At 43.6% G+C, this 17059-nt stretch overlaps 1 protein-coding gene across 1 annotated transcript in view; it reads left to right on the top strand.

Moving 5' to 3' along the window:
- The first annotated feature begins 2147 nt into the window (after nt 1-2147).
- drp2 (dystrophin related protein 2) overlaps nt 2148-17059 on the top strand; it is a 205699-nt gene continuing 190787 nt past the window's right edge. Inside the window, exons 1-2 of the mRNA XM_053506582.1 lie at nt 2148-2311; nt 3314-3482. Of these exons, the coding sequence (XP_053362557.1) occupies nt 3436-3482 (47 nt within the window). The 5' untranslated portion in view covers nt 2148-2311; nt 3314-3435. The remainder of the gene's footprint in view (nt 2312-3313; nt 3483-17059) is intronic.

Raw genomic sequence — 17059 nt, 5'->3', positions numbered from 1 at the left:
TCCGTCTCTCACAGTGGTAATGCACCTATGCTGAAAATTGTAGACCCCTCCATGATTTTCAAGTAAGAGAACTTGCAAAATCACAGGATGATCAAATACTTATTGACCTCACTGTATATACTGTATATACTGTATATACTAAAGAATGAAGAATGAATAATGTTCCCCAGGTAGAAAAACTAGAAAAACTAGAGAGAGACTAATGGAAAGGGCTATAAGAAAGTTATTATTGATGCTAGAAATCCCTTTGGCATAGCCTCAGACTTAGCAAAATAAATGTTGTAACCTGAAAATGTGCCAAATAATAAGCTGATGCTAGTCAAATTAGGGATGAAACATTGTGGTTTGGACAAAAAAATTTATGCATTTAAAGTAATCTTCTCTCTTTCTCTTTTTCTCTCCCTCCAACAAAAATAGCAGACATTAAAGCATTCTACCATGTTGCTTGGGGCAATCACAATAGCAGAGGGCTGAGAAGGTAATCTTGCCTATTCCCACAGTAAAGAGGGAAGTTGCTAGATCGCCTTAGTGATAACTGTTGCTGTAAGGGTATTGGAAGGGGGCCTGACCCAGTTAACTTGACCCTGACTCAACAAGTTATTACCCAGGTCAAATTTTTCTAATGTGTAAATAGGTAAAACGATTCAACCTGGACAAATGCGTTCTCTGCATCAAGAGAAAGCAGAAGGGCAGGATCATTTTAATATTGGGAAACCTGAATAACATTAAGGAGTTTTATTTCATATAATGAGAGGAGTTACAACTTTTAATAAAAGTGGGGTGGACCTCTCTGTACAATGTAAGGAAACTTGTATTTCAGGGCTAGTATTTCAGAAAGCAGTTTTAGTAGGGATGTTGGTCTATAGGAGGAACAGTCATGTGCACCACAACTCTCCTGTTTCCACGAAAACTGTTTGTCCACAGGGTCCATGTACATGGCCAGGCTGCTATAGCCAAACCTTTGGTCACTCGTGCAAATGCCAAACTTCGTTTTCAATGGTGCTTGCAGCGAAAATCTTGGTCTGTGGACAATGTGAAACATGTATCGGTTTCTCTACCAGCATCACGCAGTGACCTGGCCACTATTCTGCAGGAAGTATGGCTCAAAATCCCTCTGGCCACTGTGCCAGACTTGTATCTGTCATTCCCAATACAAAATGATGCTGCATGGGCTGCAAAAGGAGGCCCTAAACCATACTAATGAATAACTGTCGTCTATAACCAGCAAATACAGTTTCATTGTCCAATTAATAAATTATAAGTATTTCTTCAATTACTTTAATGTTAGTAGTCATCAGGTTTAACTATCATGGCTTTGGCCATAGCTGGATCAACCTCGGTGGAGATCTGAGAATCGGCCTGTTCAAAATCTTGTGAGCAACACTCACTAGGATTTTTTTTTTTTTACTTTGCTCTTTTAGGTTCTTACAATTTTGTCAAAGATTTTCTCCTGAAGTCTTCTAAGGATATATCACCAAATGTCCATTTTAAATATAGCTACATAAATATGAATGTTTTTTATGCTGAACTAAAAGGTAAAACCAAGCAAAGCAGAGCTTCAGCCAAAATGTACTGCTTGCTGCCATCACCATGCCCCCAGTACCTGACAAAACTACAGTGATATTCTGTTTAAACAATGTTTCAGATTTATTAAATTATAGTCTAACATTAAATCATACCTGATGAGATAGTTGTAAATATCACAGATCATAAACTTCCCAGTGCACAGTCCTCAAAAGTGTTATAAAGAATAGCTGGAGCCTGATAAACATTGTTACATTTTTTTACATTCACCACTGTCATAATGTTGTCAGAAAAATCTGTGGGGGAAAAATAAAGCAAAATTTTTAGTTTGGTAGCATAATCCATGGCAGGGATGATTGCCAGTTTAAATGACAAATGTTTTGGCTGTGAATCACCTGACCTCTGTAGTCAATAGATATATTATTTGTGAGAAACTGTGGAAGCCTGAGGTCATGTTCGCCACTTACAGTAAGTTGTTTGTTCTGGCCAAATGTGGGCCCGACCTTTTTAATGTTTCATATGGGGCAGGCTGGTGACCTGTGCCCTCCTACTGGGTTGTGTGATTTGCACTTCTGGCCGGCTGGGGGAGAGGGGGTGTGTGCTGGCAATGATGGCATGATGCAGAATAAAAAGGACAATGGCATCTTTGAAGACATTCTGTGGTATTTTAGCTATGACTTTAGATCAGACTTAGTTTAAAACAGGCTTAATAACTGATTCAGAGAAAGAACCAGTATCTGTCTAAATAAGAAGTCATTATAGTTTCCTGGGTGGTCTTCACATTAAGGTAAGGCCTTTATGTACTACATTAATTTTTGAGACAGTATTTAGGGCATTGTTCAAAGGAGGCTAAGACCTGTACTTTCATTAGAAAATTAGATTTAAGATAAACTTGGGTTTATAAAAGTTACATATCAGGTCTAAATATAAGTCTGTATATAAAGGCTTTTTAGCTCTTGCAAAGTTAAAACTATGAGATAAGATTTTGACAGCAGGGATAGCTATCCTCTTTTTCTGGAATAATTATGTAGCATTTCTTAAATAAAGGAATGTGGAAATATGACCTACATTCATAAGGTCTCTGGACCTTTTTTACCCAAACATAGTTGGGTTTATTATTATTATTTTAATATACATCATTATTTATCTGGTGTTCTTCAATACCAGTTAAATAGAAATTCAACATATGTTGCACTTTACCCATTAATATCTGTAGATGTTTGGAGTTCCCTTCTTGCTTTAGATAAATATATTTCATGACTGGACATTTTCATACATCTGAAACTACTGTAGGGTTTGGCATTAATGCATCAATATCTTTCTGAGGAGGCATTTCTTTTTGCTAGTATTATTCAGGAAAAAGTTGATGAAAGATTTTGCCACTGTCATTGGATGACAAAGTAAAGGGATAAAGGTCATGATTGTATAAAATACAATAAAATAAAATAAACCTGTTGACTGGGTAATGGGCTTTATAAAGGAAAAAGTAATGAGAAAATAGCCACTTTGGCAGCATTTATACTCCTCAGATATAAAGATAGTCATGACCTGGGGAAGGCTCCCTTATCATGGGACCTATGTTGTGCTCATTGTCTCTATGTCTCTATTTGCTGTGGATATGCCTGGATACCTTTTGTACCGTCAGTAATAGTAAGGCCACATCCCTACAACATTTTAATTTGTGTATCTTTAACTACATTATATATTCTCTGATTGCGGTGTTATAAAATTAGATAATAATAAAATCAATATTTACACCATAATAATCTTGTCTCTGTATATCCTGCAGCTGCAGGGCGGCCTTTGTGGCTGAAATGCCACTGTGTGCCCTGCAAGTCACTTGGGGATCCTGAAGGCCTAGAGGTGCCCATTGAGTGCAGCCAGCATAACACCAAACATTCTGAGAAAAACATGAACCTTTGCTGGACTGAAATCAAGCGCAAGTCTCACAATATCAGGTACCATTTCACTTATACTTTAAAACACACATACACTCTAAGCCTACCTTACCTTGTGCTAAACATAATATATTATGACTAGAACTTTTTATGAGTAGGCTAAAAACAGAGGTTTCACTTAAATTAAGATAATTAAATAATGGTTTATTTATGCATTTAGGTACATATACAGAGATCAGTTACTGTATGTGTGCATAGTGATTAATCGGTACTAAAACACTGTAACCCATGCAGTATTTGTGTGGGGGTAGAGTTCGCCTAAATGTATAAGTATGTCTCAGTGCAATTCTGTCCGTCTTCTTTTTGCACAATGATGATTTAAGTGGAAAGCAGTAGTGAGAAGTCCAGTGCTACTGCTTGACAGTTTAATGTATCTGCATAAACACTAAAATAAATTACCCTAATAAATAATTAATAATTACATAAATTATGGTATTTAAAGCAATAATTACATACTTTTAAAATTGTTATTTTTCCTTTACAGGAGAGTGCATCCAATTTACATAAGGCACTAGAATTATTTTATTAATTTGACAGCATGAAAACAGTTTATTAAAAGCATAATAAAATAGGCTACTTCCTACAGTATGCACATTATGATTTTGTCACTAACCAGGTGTGATGGACAGAAAGTCCTTTTAACTGCGGGAAGACCTTCAGGGAGTAAATTAGAGCATTCACACCACTGGGCTTCAATTTTGGCTGACTACAGTACTTATGCTTAACAGCTGTTTTGGCCTGAACTAATAGACTGTTTTGTTATAATGCCCCTGGTTATTGGATCAATTTTGTCAGAACCATGTTGCCACAGTAAATTTCACACTGTGTGTTTAGGCTCGTTTAACCATTAGCATCTATTACTTTTAAAATACCACAGTTCTGTGCTGAAGTGAGTACTTGAACATTTTAGCAGGAAGCAGGAAACAAAAAACCTCTTTGTGATAACCAACAAGCAGACATTGTTGGTATTTCCTTACACTGTACTGCGATCTGTGCTGCACTCTGGATGGAATTCTGGGGGTTAGATGGGAGGACAGTGGCTTGCTGGGAATTCAGTGTCGTTGGTGAAGATTTTAGTGGAGAGCTATCAAAAGTTGTCAACACCTTCCTTACTTCCCACATGACACAGCTGAGAGGGCATGCAAATGACCCAGAATATTTACTTTGTTTTCATTTGGTTGTTACCATTATGTGTCCACAGATCAATATACCTTTTTTGCTGCCATATAAACCCTGTTTCTCCCCAGTAATGATATAATGCTAAAAGTTTATGCCTTATTTGTATGTATATATATATATATATATATATATATATATATATATGTGTGTGTGTGTGTGTGTGTGTGTGTGTGTGTTTGCAAGTAAGAAAAAAATGTGTGCACTGTTTATGTGGACATAATAGGAAGCATTTATGGGCAGGAAATCCAGGACACAGTATGGACTCTTTTATGCAGGGGTAATTTGTTAGTAGCTCTTGGTTGGTAGATACATCACCTGACCAAAAGAATGGGGAAACCTGACATATGTTATCTATGTGATAATTCTAAAATCATGGGCATTATTATGTCAGTTGGTCATGTGCTGTCACACACAAAGGATTTCCTTAATCAAGAAGTAATACACAATTTTTACCACTTTGAGTTGTCTAAACTCAAAACTCATATTTAACATTTGTATAGTACAGTATTTGGCCATATGGTCATACTGTGGGAGATGATGTTAGTCTAATCTTTAGTATCATCTTAAGTACAGTGGAACATTAAGTGTTCTGCAAGACAAGCAAAGATTTTTTATTTAATTTGACTTGAAAAACGAGCAAGTCAAAAGTCAGCTAGTATCTAGTATCACTGAGTATCATGTATTACGCATGCGTTACTTATTTTGACGCTGAGCGTCACGTGATCACAACTGAGCCAATGATTTTTCTCTCTCTTGCGCTGCGGAATTATCCTCTTACTTTAGCTTCAAACATACACAAACACAGACACACAAAAACACTTTGTGACAAAAGTGACACTTTTTTGTTGCAAAAGTGACAAACACTTTCTTGAAGGTAAAGTGCAGGTTAATTTGTATCATTTTTTCTTTATATTTTGTAATAATTATTTTTATGTATTTATTTTTTTGGCTGTGGAACGAATAATTTATTTTTTATGAAAAAATTCGCTTTGATTCACTAGTGTTTAAAAATAAAAGCCCACTTTCAAAACGAATTATGTTCATAATCCAAGGTAACACTGTATTATTAATGATTGAGGGCTTCAGTCTTACTTCTAAAATTATTAGAAGCACACGGAGGTTGTTTTTTGCCAGTGTTAATGAACAGTCAATTTCCACTCTGTCCAGACAGAACAAACCATGAGGGACTTATAAGTGCATGGATTATTTATGAATGGAAATAGAGAAATATCAGTCGGTCATCACTAATTGATATTTGATGAAGTCATTGATGTTATTGGAAATGATTTGATGCTCTTCTATTTTTTCCTGCCTTGTTTTAGTGGTCATGACTTCATGTTTTGTTTTTTGTTTTTTAGCCTATGAATATTGTTTCCTATAATCCTTAGAAGAGCTCTAGCGAGAGCTCTGTTCATCATTCATCCTTTCTGACTATTTCTTTGTACTATTCATCATTTCCACTGCCAAAAGCACCTAAAGTAGTCATGTGGTACACTGTGTTTTCGGATGTATTTATGTTATTACCAGCATTCACATTTTCACCTTAATTGTGCTACAGTAGCTCTTCTGTAGTATGGGACCACACAGACTTTTTACACTGTCTCCAGTTCACTGGTTGTCCTTCATTGGATCACTTTTGGTAGGTACTAACCACTGCATACAGAGAACACCCTATAAAACCAGCCATTTTTAGGATGATGTGATGTGGGTCATGTCGTGACTGTGTGACTGTATGGTGTTTCATTCCATCAATCCATCTAGGAAGCTCTGTAGTTCAACTATGGACTGTGGAGGCCAATGGTCTTTTTGGCATCCTTTTTTATGTATCATTGAGGAAAAAAATATATCTCAAAACTGATTTTCTCCCACAGTCCAAAGACATGCTGATTAGGCTAAGTGGCATTGTCAAATTGCCCAAAGTGTGTGAATGCATGTGTGAAAGTTGACTGTAGGTTCTACCGCAGTAATAAAAATAGGATGGGTGAAGAGGTATGATGTTCCAAATGTTTTTGGTTATACTGTATATATTTAATGACATAGGGTGTATTTCAGTGAACTTGGTGTAGTAAAGATAGTGACTTGACTTACTAAGTATTGCAGTTCTACTGGAGATCAAGGTATTTCTTACTTGTCAACATCAAAATATGAAATGGCCACATAAAATTTCTGACAGGTAGCTAATACAGTGGTGAAAAACTATTTGCCCCCTTCTTGATTTCTTATTCTTTTGCATGTTTGTCACACTTAAATGTATCTGCTCATCAAAAACCGTTAACTATTAGTCAAAGATAACATAATTAAACACAAAATGCAGTTTTTAAATGAAGGTTTACGTTATTAAGGGAGAAAAAAAACTCCAAATCAACATGGCCCTGTGTGAAAAAGTGATTGCCCCCCTTGTTAAAAAATAACTTAATTGTGGTTTATCACACCTGAGTTCAATTTCTGTAGTCACCCCCAGGCCTGCCACACTGCCACACCTGTTTCAATCAAGGAATCACTTAAATAGGAGCTACCTGACACAGAGAAGTAGACCAAAATGACCTCAAAAGCTAGACATCATGCCAAGATCCAAAGAAATTCAGGAACAAATGAGTACAAAAGTAATTGAGATCTATCAGTCTGGTAAAGGTTATAAAGCCATTTCTAAAGCTTTGGGACTCCAGCGAACCACAGTGAGAGCCATTATTTACAAATGGCAAAAACATGGAACAGTGGTGAACCTTCCCAGGAGTGGCCGGCCGACCAAAATTACCCCAAGAGCGCAGAGACAACTCATCCGAGCGGCCACAAAAAACCCCAGGACAACATCTAAAGAACTGCAGGCCTCACTTGCCTCAATTAAGGTCAGTGTTCACGACTCCACCATAAGAAAGAGACTGGGAAAAAACGGCCTGCATGGCAGATGTCCAAGGCGCAAACCACTTTTAAGCAAAAAGAACATTAAGGCTCGTCTCAATTTTGCAAAAAAAAAAACATCTTATGGACAGACGAGACAAAAGTTGAATTTTTTGTTAGGTGCGTGTCCTGTTACATCTGGCGTAAAAGTAACACAGCATTTCAGAAAAAAAACATCATACCAACAGTAAAATATGGTGGTGGTAGTGTGATGGTCTGGGGTTGTTTTGCTGCTTCAGGACCTGGAAGGCTTGCTGTGATAGATGGAACCATGAATTCTACTGTCTACCAAAAAATCCTGAAGAAGAATGTCTGGCCACCTGTTCGTCAACTCAAGTTAAAGCGATCTTGGGTGCTGCAGCAGGACAATGACCCAAAACACACCAGCAAATCCACCTCTGAATGGCAGAAGAAAAACAAAATGCCAAGTCGGAGTCCTGACCTGAATCCTATTAAGATGTTGTGGCATGACCTTAAAAAGGTGGTTCATGCTAGAAAACCCTCAAATTAAGCTGAATTACAACAATTCTGCAAAGATGAGTGGGCCAAAATTCCTCCAGAGCGCTGTAAAAGTCTCGTTGCAAGTTATCGCAAACACTTGGTTGCAGTTATTGCTGCTAAGGGTGGCCCAACCAGTTATTAGGTTCAGGGGGCAATTACTTTTTCACACAGGGCCATGTAGGTTTGAATTTTTTTTCTCCCTAAATAATAAAAACCATTATTTAAAAACTGCATTTTGTGTTTACTTGTCATACACACTCGCTCCGCGACCGGCACTAGGACCCGGAAGTAGTACGGTCGCAACACAGGAAGCATAAAAGGAGGCAAGATGTCGCATCACACCGCTCAGTCATTGAGTTTCGCCCATGTTGTTCCAGGCTGTCCGTTCGCCAAATCGTGAGTACTCACTTTCTTGGGTCTGCTTTCTGATTAGAGTGTGTGTTTATAGGACGCGGGTTAAATTTGTGTTTTTCCCTTGCTCCCCTTGTGTGAGAGTCCTTAGACCAAATCGCGTGGTTATCCTGCTCACTCGCTTACCTCCGCGTTTGGGTTTACCATCCACGCTACAACGGGCTAACTGCTAAGTGCTAAGTCTTCCGATCATTCCGGTTAGTTCGTGACAGAATGACTGAGCCCTCAGCAGTAAACCCAACGGAGTATGCGCGCCTCTGCGACGTGATAGATCAGCATGCCGCGCTAATTAATCAGCTAAACGGAGAGCTCGCTACTCTTCGCCGAAGCGTCCAAGACGTCGCGGCCTTACGCCGCGAGGTGGCGGAGCTTCGGCAGGAGAACGCGGCACTTCGCAAGGCGGTTGATAGCGCGGCTAACCGGCCTCCCGTCGCGGCAGCCGCAGCGCCGCCTCCCCCCCCCCTTTCTCCAACCTCGGATGTCTTCATCGCTTTACCGGACAAATGGGATGGCACGGACGGGAGATGCAGTGTGTTTCTAACTGCTCTCGACCTAGTGTTTGAGTTTAATGCCACCAAATACTCCACTGATCGATTGCGCATTGCTCTCCTTGTCTCATTGCTATCCGGGCAGGCAGCTGAGTGGGCCACGGCGGTTCTTCGCTCCGATTCAGACACCGCGCATTCATACAACGAGTTCACCAAACAATTGAGACTTACCTTCGAACATCCAGCCGGTGAGGTGGAGAACGACACCAAACTATACCATCTGCGGCAGGGAGGTTCATCCGTGAGCCGTTACACGGCGGAGTTTCGCACGCTCGCTGTCCAAACCACCTGGGGAGACTCCGCCCTGCGGACGACCTACTACGAGGGGCTGGCGTCTCGCATCAAAGACGAACTCGCGGGACGAGAGTTGCCTGCGACGCTGGAGGGTCTTATTCAACTAGCACTCCGAATTGACCAACGCCTGCTCTCTCGCCCCAAGCCAGCCCCCCGAACCCTGCCGCCTGCCACGCCATCTTTTTCATCCATCACGCCACGTTCACCTTCCTTTTTCCCTCACGTTCCAGCACCTGAAGCCCGACCTGCATGTAACCCCGTCATCACTGGAACCGCCGGATCTCCACCACCCGCCGTGGTTGACACGGGAGCCGGGGAACCCATGCAAGTAGGATGCGCCTCCTTGACCGCTGCAGAACGGGAGCGACGATTTAGGGAGGGGCTCTGTGCATACTGTGGGTCCGCCGCACATCATCGAGCCATCTGCCCTTTGCGCCCAGGAAACGCCCAGACCCGGTGAGGAACGAGAGCAACTCACCGGGTCATCTCCAACTCTCCCCGATCACCACCAACACATCCCGTCTCTCGGTACGAGTACATCCCCAGTTTGGCCACAAACGAATCGGAAGTACCGCGTTTATCGATTCCGGTGCCGCAGGTAACTTCATTGACTCTGCTTATGCCAAAAGATTGGGGATTAAACTTGAGGCGTTATCCCAGCCGGTTCGGATCACCTCGGTGGACGGTCGACCCCTAACATCCAGCCCCATCACCACCCAGACTCAACCCATCACCCTGGTCATTGGCACGCATCAAGAACAGATTCAGTTCCATCTCACCACCATCTCCTCACCACCCATCATCCTCGGACATCCCTGGCTGCTTCAGCATGACCCTCTCATATCCTGGACCCAGAATCGGATTCTCCAATGGGGGCCGACCTGCTCCGAACTTTGCATACCAGCACCGGCTGGGACGTGCTCTAGGGAGTCCGAGGCCCCCGATGTCGACACCAACGCCATTCCCCCCGCCTACCGGGACCTGGCTGAAGTGTTTTGCAAGAGACGCGCCACCCACATTCCGCCTCATCGCCCTTACGATCTGGCGATTGACCTTCAGCCAGGCTCCGTACCTCCCCGCGGCCATCTCTACTCTCTCTCCGCCACCGAGACACAGGCGATGGAGGAATATATGTCGAACGCCCTGCGCCAAGGTACCATCAGACCCTCCTCCTCGCCCGCCGCCGCGGGGTTCTTCTTTGTGAAAAAGAAAGGAGGTGAACTTCGCCCATGTGTCGACTATCGGGGGCTGAATAACATCACCATTAAGAATCGACATCCGCTGCCTCTTACCAACTCTGCCCTGGACGCTCTCTCTGGTGCCACCATTTTTACAAAGTTGGACCTTCGGAGCGCCTACAACTTGGTGCGCATCAGGGAGGGCGATGAGTGGAAGACGGCATTCATCACTCCCATGGGACACTACGAAAGTCTGGTTATCCCCTTCGGCCTCTGCAATGCCCCCGCCGCTTTTCAACATTTCATCAACGATGTTCTCAGGGACATGCTCGGGCGGTGGGCATTTGCATACCTCGACGACATCCTCATCTACTCACGTACAGTGGAAGAACATATCCAACACGTCAGGGCGGTATTAAAGAGATTGCGCGCCCATCAACTGTACTGTAAGTTGGAAAAGTGCGCTTTTCACGAGCGCTCCACCACGTTCCTGGGCTTTGTCATCTCGCCCCAGGGTGTGGCCATGGACCCGCAGAAACTCGAAGTTGTGCGTCATTGGCCCCTACCCAAGACCCTTAAGCAACTTCAACGGTTTCTCGGGTTTGCGAACTTCTATCGTCGCTTTATCCGGGACTACAGTACGGTTGCCGCACCCCTTACCGCTCTGACCCGTCCATCATCTCGCCCTTTCAGCTTCAACTCCACCGCACTATCCGCTTTCCAGAAGCTCTGTCACCTCTTCACCACTGCTCCCATTCTCTTCCATCCAGATGCAAACAAACCATTCGTTGTGGAGGTGGACGCCTCAGATGTGGGTGCTGGGGCTGTTCTCTCCCAGCGAGGTCCAGATCAGAAACTACATCCCTGTAGTTTTTTCTCCAGAAAATTTGACCCCACTCAGCAGCGATACGGAGTAGGGGACCGCGAACTGCTGGCCATAAAGTGGGCTCTGGAGGAATGGCGTCACTGGCTCCAGGGCGCCAGTGAGCCGTTCATGATCTGGACAGATCACCAGAACCTTATCTCCATACGCAACCTCAAACAACTTAATCCGAGGCAGGCGCGGTGGGCGTTATTTTTTGAGCATTATAATTTCCATCTGTCATACCGTCCGGGGTCTAAAAACACCAAGGCAGACGCCCTCTCCCGGCAGCATGAGGAAAACGTCACCCGGGCGGAACCCGCGCCTGTCCTCCCTCCATCAAGGATCATCGCACCCCTCCGTTGGGACTTGGAGACGAGGGTCCGCCAGGCGCAGGCCACGGAGAACGAACCGGCAGGCGTGCCGCCTGGACGTCTCTACGTGCCACCATCCATGAAGAGCGAAGTCATGCAGTGGGGCCACACCTCGCCTCTCGCTGGACACCCAGGCAGCCGACGCTCACTCCAGTTTATCCAGCGCGCTTTCTGGTGGCCCTCTATGACCCGGGACGTCGAGGAGTTCGTCCAGGCGTGCCCAGTGTGTGCCAGGGCAAAGGAGACCAACCAGCCGACTCCGGGGGAACTCCAGCCTCTCCCCGTTCCTCGCCGGCCCTGGTCGCACATTGCCGTTGATTTCATCACGGGCCTGCCGAACTCAGAAGGAAAAAACACCATCCTGACCATCATCGACCGTTTCTCCAAAGCTGTGCACCTGGTGGCCCTCACCGGACTCCCGTCAGCCAAAAACACTGCGGAGCTGATACTAGAGCACGTAGTCCGTCTGCATGGGTTCCCCAAGGACATCGTCTCGGACAGAGGGCCCCAATTCACTGCCCGATTCTGGAGGGCCTTCTGCCGTCTGATCCAGACCACCTGTAGTCTATCTTCTGGGTACCATCCCCAGACTAACGGTCAGACGGAGCGGGCCAACCAACAACTGGAGCGCTATCTGAGATGCTTCGTAGCCGATCGCCAGCGCTCCTGGACTCGCTACCTCTTATGGGCTGAGTTATCGCACAACCTCCACATCAACTCCGCCACCAATCTCAGTCCGTTCGAGGTATGTCACGGGTTCCAGCCTCCGATGTTCGAACACCAAGAACCGGAGGTTGATGTACCGTCAGCCCAACAGTTGGTCCGCAGGTGTCGGCGGCTCTGGGCCCAAGCCAATCAAGCTATACGTCAAGCTAACATCCGATACACCGCACAACATCGCCGTCGACACCCTCCGGGACGATTGTATAATGTAGGTGACAAGGTATGGCTCTCCACCAAAAATCTCCATCTCCACACCGAAACAAAGAAATTATTACCTAGGTTTATTGGTCCATACCGCATCAACCTCCGAATCAACCCTGTCACCTACCGGCTCCAGCTGCCTGCGGCGCTCCGAATCCACCCAGTATTTCACACATCACAACTTAAACCCTTCACCACATCACCCATGGTTCCACCCGCCCACCCTGCTCCACCTCCCCGGATCATTGACGGTGGCCCTGCTTACACCGTACGCCGGATCCTGGACTCGCGTCCTCGGGGCAGAGGCATCCAATACTTAGTCGACTGGGAAGGTTACGGCCCTGAGGAACGATCTTGGATTCCGGCCCGGTTTATTCTCGACCCCGAACTCATCAGGGACTACCGTCGTCGGGTATCCTCCACCCCAGGGCCGTCAGGAGCCGGCCCTGGACAGGGGGGTACTGTCATACACACTCGCTCCGCGACCGGCACTAGGACCCGGAAGTAGTACGGTCGCAACACAGGAAGCATAAAAGGAGGCAAGATGTCGCATCACACCGCTCAGTCATTGAGTTTCGCCCATGTTGTTCCAGGCTGTCCGTTCGCCAAATCGTGAGTACTCACTTTCTTGGGTCTGCTTTCTGATTAGAGTGTGTGTTTATAGGACGCGGGTTAAATTTGTGTTTTTCCCTTGCTCCCCTTGTGTGAGAGTCCTTAGACCAAATCGCGTGGTTATCCTGCTCACTCGCTTACCTCCGCGTTTGGGTTTACCATCCACGCTACAACGGGCTAACTGCTAAGTGCTAAGTCTTCCGATCATTCCGGTTAGTTCGTGACATTACTTGTGTTATCTTTGACTAATAGTTAAATGTGTTTGATGATCAGAAACATTTTGTGTGACAAACATGCAAAAGAATAAGAAATCAGGAAGGGGGCAAATAGTTTTTCACACCTACAAACTACTTAAGCTACAATTTTAAGTTTTCATCTGAGATCAGAGGCATCAGTGTGGGCAATAAATAGGACATACTATGTTCCTCATACTGTTTATGAGGTATTTAAGGGCCATGTTTCATTTGTACAAATTTGTTGTTGTGTTTATTTTTATTTCATTAGTTAAGCATTACGCATTAAGTTTATTAGTTAAGCATTTAGTATGATAATCATAAGTTGCACTGTGACATCATTTTATAAGTTGTTCTGTGACATCATTCCATAGTGGTGTAGCTGCATGTCTATCACGCACGGTAGTAGTTGTTAGGATACGGAAGTTGTGGAGAACACAACACAAGCTTTTAACCGTAATACTGTAATCAAAAGGATACAGCAAATAGGTTGTTGTAACGATAATTTAAGACAGTAAGCTACAGGATACAGCAAACAAGTTGTCGTAACAATCACAGTGGATTTATGCAAGAAAAATGTAAGAACTGTTGAACTTTGATGTTGAAAATAAAACATCAGACAAAGAATTCAACGGACATTTGAGTCGTGAGTAACCAAGTGTAACAAGAAAGATACGCGTCAGAACCTGTAAATAACATGCCCGTACATGTAAAGTCAAAAGCTTTCTCCGTTGTTCAAGCGAAGACAAGCGACTTAAAAGCGCACCTTACCTGCATGTGAATGTGGACCGTAGAACGCGCGTGGAACCTCGGAAAAACACGCAGCGAGTGTTGATAAGTAATTGAAACCAAAAGCGAAAAAAGAGGACTTGCCTGCTTTAAAACTTACTATGGCAGACAGTGAAGATAACGCTGCTGTCACAGAATCTGAGCGTGTGATGGCACTCGATGACAAAGACTCCGCAGATGAGATTCACAAAATGAAGAACGCCAGAGAAGGCAAGTGGACTCAATTGACTGCATTATCCAACGAAATAGAGTTGCTTATGTACAATGCCTACAATGACCTTACAACTAAGTACTATACGGACTACAAAGGGCTGCTACAAGACTTTGCTAAAAGCAATAGAGACATGCAATTGTGCCTAAACGAAGACGAATGTGAACATGATCTGCAAAACTTGTATAAGTTTAAATTGCTGTACTGCACAGAATTCGCAAAAAAGGTAGAGTCGTGGATTGTGAACACTAAGAACCGCTTTAAGTCGTCTTAAACATTCGACGATGAAGTTTCAATGGACAGCGCATCAATGGTGTCGTCTAAGACGCTCGCTTCTAACAAGCACAGAAGCGTAGCGACGGCGGCATCCAAAAGGTCCTCAACATCTCCAGCATCCTCAGCACGGCTAAAAAAGGCAGAAGTTAACAGAGCAGTCTTGTTGGCTGAAGCAGCAACCTTAGACCAACGGCAGGCATTAGAAATGGAGGAAGCACAATTAAAGGCACAATTAAAGGCAGAACTAAAAACTAAAGAAGCATAACTAAAGGCTAAAATGGAAAGACTGAAAATCGAAACGGAGCTCGTAAAGGCTAATGCTGAAATAAAAGCGTATCAGGGTTGTGAAGAACTCTTGTGAAGAAGAGTGTGGTCATTGAACCGAGTGGTACACATGTCACCAAATCAAAATATGATAAATATCACGAGCAGAGAGATGGAATATCTCAGACTGCCATGACCTTGCGAGGCAGCCCGTTCAAGTGTGCCCGTAAGTGTCAGACCTAAAATGACAAGTACTTTAAAGGAATGGCCTACCCAAGGTAACGAACTTTCACTCCATAATACTGATACAGTAGAGCTTTTCTTTACCTTAGCGCGATGTTCCTTTGTTCTATGGAGACCCTCTTGAGGGCGTTTAAACACGTCGTTGAAACCAGAACTGATAGTAATACGGATAAGCTGTACTTTCTCGAGCAGTATACTAGAGGAGAGCCTAGATATCTGGTTAAAAGCTGCCAGCATATGCCAAATTATCTTGGTTATGCAGAAGCAATGAGACTGTTACAGGATAAGTTTGTAAATAAACAAAAAATTGCAACAACACTGATGCAAAAGGCATTTAAATGGCCGGAAATAAAGTCAGAGGACGGAAAGTCATTAAGCGCCTTCTCCCTGTTTCTGGTAACCTGTCACAATACTATGGCAAACATTGAATACATGGATGAGTTAGATAATGCTACCAACATGAAGATTATTACTTCAAAACTGCCCTACAAATCATACAAGTACGAGGAGCGCAGTCAGACAAGAGCTAAGTTTGTGCCGCTGGTGCAATTCGTAGATTGATAAAAAAAGCAAAGGTAATGTCCAACACACTTTTTAGAGACCTGGACGTTTTGACTAGTGATAAAAAACACTGTAACAAATCTCCTTAAAACCTCAAGCTAAAAATGGAAGAAAAAAAAGGTAGCGGCTTTGCAACTGGTGTAAAACAGGTTGGTGAAAGGCATTAGGACTTGATTACAGCAAAGAGTAATAGCGCATCAGTCATCAGCGCTTTTACTAAACCTTGTGCATTCTGTGAGAAAAGTCACACCTTAGATGAATGCTACCAGTTCAACAATAAGACACATAAAGACCATTTAAAGGGGCCAGGGGTAGCTCAGTGGTTAAGGCATTGGACTACGGTTCGGAAGATCCCTGGTTCAAACCCCACAACCACCAAGTTACCACTGTTGGGCCCGTGAGCAAGGCCCTTAACCCTCAACTGCTCAGAGCAGTAATGAGATGTAAGTCGCTTTGGATTAGAGCATCTGCCAAATGTGTAAATGTAAAGACAAATTGGACTTTTTGAAAAAGAATGGATTTTGCTATGGATGTTTAGTAAAAGGACGCTTAAGCAAAGACTGCACAAAGAAAATCACATGTCAGTTGTGCTCAAAGAAACATCCTCGCATGCTACACATTGCAGCACAAGTCACAGCTCAAAGTAATCGTAAAAGCTGACAAAACTGAAACAGTTAAAACACTGCCTGCTACAGTGAGTCATGAAACAAGCGCCTGCACTGGGGCTGGAGACAATTGTAGTCTCTCCATAGTACCTGTTAAAAAAAAGTCTAAGATAAGTGACAAGACAGTGGACGTGTATGCATTCATGGACCCAGGTAGTTCTGCTACTTTCTGTACAGAGTCATTAGCAGGGCGGTTAAACGTTCAAGGCAAAAAAATTTACATTATGTAAAGCACCATGAGCTCAAAGAAACAAGTATAAAGTTATGTGCTCACTGACTTGGAGGTTAGTGGTCTGGAAGAAAACACCTTTGTTGAACTCCCCAAAGTGTTTACACAAAAGAGCATCCCAGTTTCAGTGGAAAACATTCCACAACAGCACGACATTGATAAGTGGTCATACCTCAGTGAAGTAAAATTGCCTTAGATTGATGCTGGAGTTAAAATAGGTAACAAAGAGTACAAGCTTCTAGAACCATGGCAAGTAATTAACAGCAGGCACAATAGGCCATATGCAGTAAAGACCGCTCTTGGATGGACTCTAAATGGACCTCTT

The sequence above is a fragment of the Clarias gariepinus genome, chromosome 10 (genome assembly GCF_024256425.1).
Source record: "Clarias gariepinus isolate MV-2021 ecotype Netherlands chromosome 10, CGAR_prim_01v2, whole genome shotgun sequence".
Taxonomy (NCBI): domain Eukaryota; kingdom Metazoa; phylum Chordata; class Actinopteri; order Siluriformes; family Clariidae; genus Clarias; species Clarias gariepinus.
Note: the sequence above shows the minus strand (reverse complement) of the source record. Positions and strands in the feature narration are given on the sequence as shown.